Source organism: Papio anubis, chromosome 4 (assembly GCF_008728515.1).
Source record: "Papio anubis isolate 15944 chromosome 4, Panubis1.0, whole genome shotgun sequence".
Lineage (NCBI taxonomy): Eukaryota > Metazoa > Chordata > Mammalia > Primates > Cercopithecidae > Papio > Papio anubis.
This window is the reverse complement of record NC_044979.1, coordinates 101,837,775-101,849,827: the sequence shown is the minus strand read 5'-3', so window position 1 is coordinate 101,849,827 and position 12,053 is coordinate 101,837,775. Positions and strand designations below refer to the sequence as shown.

Sequence of the window (12,053 nt, the reverse complement as noted above, 5' to 3'; positions counted from 1 at the left end):
AATACTGCTTTTGACCAGGCACAGTGGCTCATGCCTATAATCCCAGAATTCTGGGAGACCCAGATGGGCGGATTGCTTGAGCTCAGAAGTTAGAGACCAGCCTGGGCAACATGGTGAGACTCCTATCTCTACTAAAAATACCAAAAAACACAAAAACAAAATAGCTGGGCATGGTGGTGGGTGCCTATGGTCCCAGCCCTTACTTGGGAGGCTGAGGTCCGAGGGTTGCTTGAGCCATAGGGACAGAGGTTGCAGTGAGCCAAGATTGCACCACTGTACTCCAGCCGGGGCAACAGAGTGATACCCTGTTTAACAACAACAACAACAACAAAAATGCTTTTATATCTCCCTTCTCTCCTCCTGTCCAAATATCCTTCCTGAAGTGGGGAGCTGATTGCATGACTCTTCTGTGTGAGCTTCACCGCCTGCTGAATCTGGTTTACATTCCTCACTCACTCTGTTTTCTAATGCCTGACCTCATAGGGCCTCAATCAGCCTTCACTCCTGCTCCAGTCAAGGGCATCATTTTCTTACCTGAAATGAACATGATTTTGCTGCCAGGACTTGTTCATTGAGTTCATTCTTCTGAAAATGCCCACCTTCACTTCTTTCTCTGTCAAATTTTCAAGACCGATCTTAAACATCTCTCTCTTCTGTGAAGCTGTTTCTCCCAGATACCACTTTTCTTTCTTCTTATCCCCAAAGCAGCATAACTTATTCTAAGCATGCATGGTGTTTGTTGAAAAACTAAGGTGTTAAAATGAGTTTTAAAGACAATGGTTTTGTTTTTTTTGTTGTTGTTTTTGTTGAATGCCTGTTTAATCATTCATTGTTTTTGATTTAATAGAGGTAGGTTATACCTAAGATAGGATTTTGTTCAATTATTTGGGTAAGGAGGGAAGCATCACTGATAGTTGTAATGTGAGAACTGTAATTATACTGTTATTTAGATGCTCTCTGCTGCCTGTGCTGATGTTCTGTGACTAGGATTTGTTTAGATGTTACACTGTCTCCCATTCATAATCTTATTTTAAAATGTGAAATTAACGCTACATGAGCTTAGAATAAGAGATACATGTGGGAGAGGAGGTAGAGGGAACCGGGGACAGATGGGTGGGGACAAAATATTAGGGAAGAAAAGAAAGACAATGCCAAAATGGAAAAAAAAGTCTACATATGTAATATATGTATGGATAATATCAAGAAAAATGTGCAATATAAAATTATGCCTATATAATTTTATGAAAAATTGGATAAATACATGAACAGTGATCCAAAGAAAATACAATGTAAGATTACGAGTGAGAATTCTGGAGGCATGGTATGTGGCTTGTCACATGACTGGCTACGTGACCTTGGGTAAGTACTGCACCTCACCCTGGCTTGTTTCCTTATCTGTCAAGTAGGGATAACAACAGTACCTATGATTACGGAGCTGTGAGAGTTACGTAAGTTTCTATATAAAAGCACCTAGCATAATGCCTGCCACGTCGTGGGCCCCCAAGACAATGAAGAGACTGATGAGGAGGCTCTCTGCTGCCTTTACAAGGTGTTTTGCAGCTTCGATTTTCTTGCAATCTTTCCTTGCCTTGCCCATCTTTTTTTCATCTCATTTTGTTGATTTTCATCTTAGTCTGTTTTCTCTTTGACTTTCCATTCCACGTACCTCAATTTGTATTTTTGAGGTATATTATTGAAGATGCCAGAAAGCTTCCTGACATTTCATGCTGGATTCTGTTAGGAATCATTTTCAAAAGTACAGTGGTTTCTTTTTTCATGAGGTATGTTTATGCTCATGTTTGCCCCAACTCTGAAGTATTCTTCATAAATTCTATGTCATTTGTTTATTTTCCCCTCACCGATTTATAAAGAAGGCAATAATTCTCCAAAATTAGTAGTTAATTGAAAGATACGGCTTAAGTGGGGAATTAGGAACACTTAAACGTTCATTTTAACTCATTTTGCATTAACTTATATAAATCTATTTTATGCACTAATCTTTAATTCAGACCGCAGGTCTTTTATGAGTTCACCAGTTTGGATACTCACATTTGTCTTACATCAACCCTGCCCCTATCTAAGGTTTCTAGTCTCATCTCTTGAAAGTTAAATGGGAACTTAAAGACGTGCCTGAAGCAAACTGAGTGCAGAAGCTCTCTAACTTTTCTGTAAATGTTTTCTGCTCTTTCACAGTTGTCACACATATTTTGACAGCAGTTCTTTTAGTGACTGTCCAAAGCATTAAACTTAGTTTCTACAGAAATAACAACTCCAATTTTGTGTCCATATTTTATTGGTTTGTGTCATATTTAATTACATAATTATAATAACAAATACAATTTATTAAAATGCAGTTTAGAATAAACCATACTGAATCATGTAAGTATGAATTTAACTAGTAACAAAAGTGAGCAAAGGATATGAGAAGGTGGCCAGAGTCAGGCATATTCTGTCGTGTGGGCATGGGGCAGGACCGTTTACAGAAGCGATAGGAAGTAAATCCACAGAGTCCATTAAATGGAAGTCAGTTAAGGAAGATTGAAACACAGCAGTAGTTTTCAAACTCTAGTGTGCATCAGAACCATCTAGATGGTTTGGTAAAGCATAGATTGCTGGGCCACAACCTAGAGTTTCTGATCAGTGGGATTGGGGTGGGGCTGAAAAATTTGCCAGCATTTCTAGCAAGCTGCCAGCTGACACCATCTGCATGTCCAAGAAACACGTTTTGTGAACCACTGACCCACAGCCAGTGTTGATGGTGTGGATGGGGAGAAGTCCTTTCAAACATCATCAGCATGCATAGAGCAGAAAGCCAAGTATTATTTTTCCATCTGTCTCTACCCACTTCCTAATGGATATTCCTCCTATAATCAGACGTTAGGTTTCTCTATTACTCTTCATTCTTGGTATTGTGTTAAAATTTCTAATTGTGTGTGTGTGTGTGTGTGTGTGTGTGTCTACCTAGGCACTTTATTTAGAAGTTGAGGGAGGATGCAATGAGGGCTTTTCAAGTCTTCATGTTCATTCTCTTTGATTTCTTGAAAAAGATAAAACTACTAGTTAGCTTATTCAACCTTGCTGAACACATTGTTTTCAAATCACAAGTCTCCAAGTCTCTTCACAGGAAAATAACTTATTTCTGTCTCTCAGAAAACTTGTGTTTGGCAATAGCTTATCAGCTGCAGGGTGGAAAGGCAGCACTGTGGGTGTGTTGTCAGCAAGCTGAAGACTTTGAGAAAGAAACAGATCATCTGATTGCTCTGTAATCTCCTTTCAGAACTGGCTGACGGAGCTGGAGATCTTTGCTATAATCTTCTCAGCTGCCATCCATGACTACGAGCATACCGGAACCACCAACAATTTCCACATTCAGACTCGGTGAGGGTGTTGAAATATTTGGAAGAGAGGCAAGAGGGGTCAGAGACAGTTTTAGAAATCAGAAAGGTGTTAGTCACCTTTCTTTTGCATAGTTTTCCTATTTTGAGTTTCTGAAATAATGAACCTCTAAATGAGAGATCAGTCTGGTCAGCTTCAATCAAGACTTAGAGTTTAAGAAGCCATCTGCTCCTAATTCTCCTATTTTGTTCAGATCTCATATAGATATCCTTTTCTTCTCTATTCTAATGTTCGCTATTTGTTTTTGTATGTTCTGTGCATACTCTACCTATTTCTAACAGGAAATGGGGCAGTTTACGTAAAGGGCCAGATGACACGTAAAGGAAATGAATAAGGACAGTGAGGATTAGAATGTTTTTGTTGACATTAACAACATTGAACAATCTTACCCTCTGATCTCTGGGATTCTCATGAGATCTCTTCTCATCCTCTCTGGTTTCATATCTGCTCTGTTTAGTGCTTGCATCACTCCCTGTCTCAGGGCCCTGAGAGTAAGGTTGTCTCCTGTAGGCCACCTTCACCGTGAGCAACCTGTGCATTCTTCCTAACTGACTGCATAGGTAAACACAAACCTCCCATTGGAGACATTAAATATGGGTCCAAGTGCCCCACTTGGAACCTCCTGACCTGTAACAGATATTGTTAATTGATTTTGGTATTTTTTCTTACTAAACTGTGGGTATATTCTGAGTATTCCTCTCAGCACAGAATTCCAGGCAATAGCACCAGTCAATTGTCATTTCTACTTAGGATAAACTCTTCCTTGCCCTGTCCTAGCCTAAGAACTTGCCCTCTCTTAAGACAATGATGTGGAACTGGAGATAATCTGGCAGTAGAGTTAGTTAATTATCCTTGACATAGTAATCAAAAGGAGCTAGGATATGGTGAAAGGTAGTAAGTCAAAGAGAAAGAATGTAGCAGGGCGGGATGAGAGTTTAACACCAAATAAATACTTGCCGATTTCACTTGAAAAAGCAGGTGCACACTCTAGATAGGTTTATGTTCATTAAATCAATCTACATGTATTTAATGAACTCAACGCTTAATTACAGTGTACACAAAAGAAAACAATATTGTCTGATCTCTGTTCAGAAGGAGAATTTTAATTGAATGGAGGCAGACAAAAGAACTTCGGCTACTCGCTTCAGTTCCACCTTCCTGCCTCCTCATTTAGTCTCAGCCACAGAAAAGCAGCTTTTTGTGGTTCTGTTCCAAGGTCTTTAACACAGGGAATTCCATAGAGTAGCACTGTTTAATGTGTGTCTGTGGGTGGAACCTTTGCTCTGAGGACAGAGACCATGGTGAATAGCACCTGCCCAAGAAAGATAGGTGGGTTGAACATATGTGGGTCTTGCCTGGAGACCAGGATCAAAACCAGCCCCAACTCAGAGGAAAATGGCTTAATTACAGGAGTTGGAAAAGAGTGTCACAAAATACACATCAGTTGGTATCTAACTTACTCAACAGATGTAACAGCAGATCTTTCACCTCGGGATTTGAATGTTCTGTGTTATCTCAATAGGAGTGGGAAAATTCCAATGTGTTCAGTTAAGCTTGGTTTGGAACAAAATTTAAACATTGGCCCTGTTCAACAGAACTTTATCCAAAGCATCTCAGCCTGTGTGATCTCTGTTCAGAAAACAAAGTCTGTGACTAGGCCCTTAATCCTTTGATGAATAAAATGTTAAGCCTAACAGTTTCAGGGTATGATAGATACTGCCCAAAGTTTGGCCAATGGCAGGTGGAAGTTATCTTGGGGAAGCACTGGCCCAGCTGTCAGAAGATCTTGCCTTCATCCCAGCCCTGCCACTTGGCCACCAAAAGGCTCTAACAAGTTTTTTTAAGTCTCTGAAACTCAGCTTCCTTGGTGAGAAACAAATAATCTAAGCTTTCATTAAATTTAAGATCTTAAAATAGTATACAGTCCTGTGTTTAGTGACATTCAGCTATAGTATGGTCTTTGAGATAGGGACTAAAAACTGACATTATAATCTTTATATTCTTTATTCTCAATTTTCCACATGTGGTTTCTGCATGGAAAAACTTTAAGATCAAGCCACTATCAGAGGTAGCTTACAGATAGTACCTACTAGGTGATGTGTGTTCTGAAAATTACAGCTGAAATAAATAAACCAGTGCATTCATTGAATAAAATAAAAATAAATGTCATTCCAGAAAATATAAAGAAGTTTGACATGACCCATATTTTTAAAAAAAAAAAAAAAAGAAAAAGCACCTTTGCCACTAATATAGGTAATTGAGATCTGGTTGTAAAACAGTTTTAAGAGAGTTCTCAGGCTGGATTTTACATATTTCCTGCCCACACATGTACCGATACTAAAATACCCTACATTCATCTATTGATGATTTGTAGTGTTAGTTGAGCTTTTGGTTCACATAAATGGCATGGGGACAAAGATAATTTCTAAGCATGGGAAAAAGTGGTAGTGGGTTCTAGCCTGTTAGAATTACCCAAATAAATCGCAACTGTTTAACATTCTGAATTTTGCTTGGTTTCTGTTCAGGTCTGATCCAGCTATTCTGTACAATGACAGATCTGTACTGGAGAATCACCATTTAAGTGCAGCTTATCGCCTTCTGCAAGATGACGAGGAAATGAATATTTTGGTTAACCTCTCAAAGGATGACTGGAGGTAAGGATGAGAAAAGAGAGCGATTTGGAGGCCAGGGAAGGAACTCTGAAGTTGGATGAAGTATGCTGCTTTTGAGAAAATAACACCTTACCTAAAATGTTGATTAGTATTGCTTTCTCTCTCTTTCTTTCTCTCACTCTCACCTTCTCTTTGTGTATGTATGTATGTCTTATTTCTCTCTCTTTTTTCTTTATACAGATATTCAAATGTTTATAAATAAAATCTATAGAATGTTATGATTAAGTTCCAACTACTTTATTCTGCCATCTTTACATTGCTTTTTATTGATGAATTGGGAAGTGAAACCAGTTTGAGTCAAATAATTCGATGTTGTCCTAAAAATTCTTAAATAAGAAAGTTTGAAAAATAACTTCTAACAGTGTTCAACTGAGGACACTTTGGATATATTTGCTTTTTTTTTTTTTTTAACTCTAGGAAACGTGTTGCTTTTATCTGAATTCGTTAAATCTGAATTTTATCTTTTATTTAATAACATGTTTTTCACCCTATATTTGATTTGGACTTCTTATCAATCTTTTGATACTTTCTAAGGAAATTATTTGACACTTAAAAAATTATGTACACTTAATTCTGTTGCATGAATTTAGGCACATACCTGTGTTTTGAATATGGACTCAGTCACTTGCTAGCTGTATGACATTTGGGAAGTGACTCAATATCTTTACATCTTTAAAAATTTAATTTCTTGAAAATAGATAATAACATTTATTCTGCAGTTGGAATACATTATGATAAACAACAGAATCATTTTAAAATGCTTACCACACTTTGTGTCATATATAGCAAGCCAATAAATCATTGTAGCTATAAATATAGGTTAAGGCACTTCAAACCTTGCAGGCAGAGATCATCTAAATCCTTACAAAATTCTGAATCCATTGTGACTGAAATAGTCCTTATATTTTAATTAAAAATCAGCTGTTTATTGGGTATTTATGTGCTCACCATCTTTCAAGGATTCAGAGAAATAAACTGTACTGAACAATAAATCTGAGAGGCTGATTTTTATTAAGAGTGGCTAAGAGTTTCCATGTAGCTTTAGTTTATTAAAACATATGGAAATATTTGACTTAAATTTTATTGGAATATGCTAGACTTAGCCAGCATCTGAAAAATTCAGAGCAATTCAATTAATCATTGCACAACTTCAGGAAAAAAGTAACCCTCCATGCAATTGAACTATTAGTAAAAGTTATAATAAAAGATTTGATTACAAAAATTTCCCCCCATTCTGTAGGTTGCCTGTTCACTCTGATGATAGTTTCTTTTGCTGAGCAGAAGCTCTTTAGTTTAATTAGATCCCATTTGCCAATTTTGGCTTTTGTTGCCATTGCTTTTGGTGTTTTAGTCATGAAGTCTTTGCCCATGCCTATGTCCTGAATGCTATTGCCTAGGTTTTCTTCTAGGGTTTTTATGGTTTTAGGTCTTACTTTAAGTCTTTAATCCATCTTGAGTTAATTTTTGTATAAGGTGTAAGGAAGGGGTCCAGTTTCAGTTTTTTGCATATGGCTAGCCAGTTTTCCCAACACCATTTATTAAATAGGGAATCCTTTCCCCATAGCTTATTTTTGTCAGGTTTGTCAAAGATCAGATGGTTTTAGATGTGTGGTGTTATTTCTGAGGCCTCTGTTCTATTCCATTGGTCTGTATATCTGTTTTGGTACCAATACCATGCTATTTTGGTTACAGTAGCCTTGTAGTATGGTTTGAAATCAGGTAGCATGATGCCTCCTGGTTTGTTCTTTTTCTTTAGAATTGTTGTGGCTATACAGGCTCTTTTTTAGTTCCACATGAAATTTAAAGTAGTTTTTTCTAATTCTGTGAAGAAAGTCAATGGTAGCTTGATGGGGATAGCATAGAAATAAAACGTGGTACTATGGGCTATAACTATAAATAAGTTTCCACCACATCAGGGTGTTCCAATACATAATCTATTCCATGATTTTATTCTCTCTTTGAGATATTTTTGTGTCACTCTCTCTTCAAGATAATAAAGCTAGTACAGAATAAGAAACACAAATATACAAGGGTAGCACATAAACAGATTTCACTAATCTTTATTTTCAAGTGACTATTTTGGCCATTTTTTATACTAAATTCACCTGTGTTTTGCTAAATCACTAATTTTGTAAGTTTTTTTTAAATCAGAGGCAACATTCAAATTATTCACAACTGGTACTTCACAAATACCCACTTATAAGAACAAGAGCTAAAGATGAACACTAAGTATGCTTGCATTGATATATAGCAATGCATTCCAGTGTGAACCAATATGTCTGGTTTATTCCAGGTGACTATAGGTTTAGATCCTGCCTATGCCAGCCTCGCTACCCTAGTTGTAGATTGAAAGAATGAATGAGACTTATGATTATAGTAGAGTGGAAATACAAATTATATAGCTAAGTTTTTGACAAAATTGTAGCTAAGCAGAAGTAGAAAATCTATAAGAAAAGTATATGTAACAGAAGTAGTATACGTATGTTTGGAAAATATGTTAAGAGGCAATTATGCAAGCTTTAGAACACTTTACTAGATTGTCAGGAAGCCAGGATTATACGCTGTCTAAACAAGCCCTCACACAAATCCTTCAAAACCATGATATGTCTGAATATGTGTGAAGCTGTTCTCTGCCATATTCAAACCTTTTATTATTATTATTACTTTGAGACGAGTCTCACTCTGTCACCCAGAGTGGAGTGCAGTGGCATGATCTCAGCTCACTGCAACCTTTGCTTCCCAGATTCAAGTGATTCTCCTGCCTCATCCTCCCGAGTAGCTGGGACTACAGGCATGCACCACCAGCCCTGGCTAATTTTTTGTATTTTTAGTAGAGATGGGGTTTCACCATGTTGGTCAGGCTGGCCTCATACTCCTGACCTCAAATGATCCACTGGTCTTGGCCTCCCAAAGTGCTAAGATTATAGGCATGAGCCACTGTGCCTGGCCACCTTTTGTTATTTTTTTCAAACCATTTTTATTAGTTTTTTAAATTATATTTTAAGTTCTGGGATACATGTGCAGAAAGTGCAAGTTTATACATGTGCCATGGTGGTTTGCTGCACCCATCAACCTGTCATCTACGTTAGGTATTTCTCCTAATGCTATGCCTTCCCTAGCTCCCCACCCCCTGACAAGGCCCGGTGTGTGATGTTTCCTTCCCTGTCCAGCGATATCTGATATATTGCTTACTGAACCTGTACAGGGTTTGTATTTTGAGTATAAATAAGTTTTGCCTGCTAAAACAAAATATCAACAGTCTTCAGAGCAATATAACAGAACCCAGATTCCCTAAAACTTATATCTATAATATTCAGGATACAATCTAAGTGACATATAAAGATCAGGAAAAAATGATTTCTTAGCAAGGCAAAAGACAATCAATAGATATACACTCTAGGATAAACCATTGTTAGAATTATCAGATGAGGACTTTGGACTTTTAAAACAATTATTATTTCTATGCTCAGTGAGATAACGAAAAATGTGCTTGTATTGAATAAAATATGGTAAGGTTTGTGAGTAAAATGAAAATATAAATGAAAAACAAATTTTAGAACTAAAAAATAAAATATCTACATTTAGAATTTGCTACATAGGCTTAGTGCATGGCAGAGAAGACAGAAGAAAGAAACAGTGACTTTTAAAAGTTCGTTTTTTGAATTTCAAAGTTGGAAATTATTCAATTTGAAAAAGTAAGAGGAAAAAGATGTTTTAAATGAGTAGAATGTTAGGGACATGTGGGATAGTTTTATATGAGCAAACATAAGGGCAATTTGAGTCTCAGAAGGAGAGAAAAGAGAGAGAATAGGAAAGAAAAAGAATTTGAAGAAATAATGACTGAACAGTCTCCAAATATTGCCAAACATATAAATAGACAGATTCAAGAAATTCAGCAAACCTAAAACAGGATAAATTTGATGAAAAAACGCTTAGGCACATATTATAGTCAAACTGCTAAGAAGCAAAGATAAAATTAAAGAAAAATGGCAAATTACATTTAGGAGAACAAGTTGAATTACAGTAGACTATTCCTCAGAAACTATGGAGGCCAGAAAACAATGGAATAATTCATTTAAAGTACTAAAAAGAAAAAAAAAAGCCAACACAGAATACTACATCCTGTGAACATGAACTTCAAGAATGAAGATGAAATAAAATTATTTTCAGATAATAGAAAACAACAGGAATGTGTCACTAATGGAGCCGCGTTATAAAGGATGCTAAATAAATTTCTTTAGAGCTTTCATTGAGGTAGTTTCAAAAATATTATTTTGTTATTTTATATTTTATTAATTTTTAGATTAATCTAAATATTTATTGGAAGGAAAATGATACAGTGAAATCAGACTTTTAGGAAAGAATAAAATGATAAATGTCTGGGAAAATATAGAAGACCATTTTTCTTCATTTATTTAAATTGTGCATTTGACCATTTGAAACAAATATTACAACACCATCTCATGGAGCTTATATGTAGAGAGGTGTAATACGTGTGACAATGATAACATAAAGACCAGTTAATGTTAGTAAATGGACCTATGCTGTTGCAGGATTTTTACATGTTACACAAAGTTGTACAATAGACAGAAAATTAAAGATATATGTTGTAATCCCCAAACAACCACTAAAAAGATTAACCATAATAGCTAAAAATTGTTGAAGTTTACCCATTTATCAAAAGATAAATTTAAATTGACCGTTTAGCAGTGGATAAATTAAAATTAATTTAAAAAATAAATAATACAAAAAATATCTCAAGCAGAAAAGTTTTTGTGAAGGGAAAAAAGCAAAGATGATAATCAGAAAACAAACAATAAGATGTTAGACCCAAATCCAACTAAATTAATAATTACATTAAATGTTAAAAGACTAAACATTCCACTTAAAAGGAAAAGGTTATTAGAATTGATAAAAAGGCAAGCCTTAACTGCAATTGTACAAGAGATACACTTTAAATATAAGTACACTAAAAGGTTCAAAGTAAAAGTATGTAAAATGTACCAAACAGTAGGAATAAGTAGAATGCAGTGGTGATATTAATATTAACTAAAATGAACTGCAAGAAAAAGGATGTTGTGAAAGAGAAAGGAGATTTTCTGATAATAAGAGTGTCATCAGAAAGACACAACAATCATAAATAAGTATTAGGTAACTATAGACTTCCAAAATTTAAAATGTAAAAATTGATAGGAGAAAAAGGAGAAATATATATTTTCACAATCATAGGAGGTTTTAAGATTCTTACCTTAGCAGTTGATAGAAAAACTGGGCAAAAATATCAGTAAGAACCTAAGAGGATTTGAACATCATCAACCACTTTGCCTTAATTAATATTTATAGAACACCACACAACAACTGAAATATACATATTGTTTTCAAGTACACATGCTGGGACATTTTAAAATAAGTTTTAATAATTTTAAAATATCATAAGCTTTAAGAGTATGTTCTTTGACCTTAATGGATTTAAATTAGAGATCAATAAGAATAAGATATCTAGGAAAATCTCATACATTTGAAAATTAACACTCTTCTAAATAATTTGTGGATCAAAAAGTAATCAGAGGAAACTAGGAAACATTTCAAATTTATCAAGAATGAAAATGCAATATATTAAAAATGTGTGCAATACTATTAAAACAGCGCCTAGAGGAAATTTACAGCTATAAATGTTCGTAGCAGGAAAGAAAAAAGTTCCAAACCCAATGACTTCAGGAGCTAGAACAAAACAGTAATGTAAATTCAAAGTGGATAGAAGAAATTAGTAATGATAAGAGGAAAAATCAATAAAATAGAAAAAATAAACAGGAAAAAATTAACAGAGCTAAAGCTGTTCTTTGAAAAGGGCAACATGATTGACAACCTTCTATCTAGACTGGTCAATAAAAAGGAGAAAACACAAAGTACCAATACTAGATCCTACAGATATGAAATACATAAAAAAATGTTACAAACAACTTTATCTCAATAAATTTGACAACT

At 35.3% G+C, this 12,053-nt stretch overlaps 1 protein-coding gene across 4 annotated transcripts in view; it reads left to right on the top strand.

Annotated features, from left to right (window-relative positions):
* The window catches only part of LOC101024526 (calcium/calmodulin-dependent 3',5'-cyclic nucleotide phosphodiesterase 1C), a 445,901-nt gene that overhangs the window by 428,048 nt on the left and 5,800 nt on the right, over positions 1 to 12,053 (top strand). For all 4 annotated transcript variants that reach the window (XM_031665342.1, XM_031665344.1, XM_031665345.1 and 1 more), the window contains 2 exons: positions 3,278 to 3,378; positions 5,922 to 6,050. In XM_031665342.1, the coding sequence (XP_031521202.1) occupies positions 3,278 to 3,378; positions 5,922 to 6,050 (230 nt within the window). The remainder of the gene's footprint in view (positions 1 to 3,277; positions 3,379 to 5,921; positions 6,051 to 12,053) is intronic.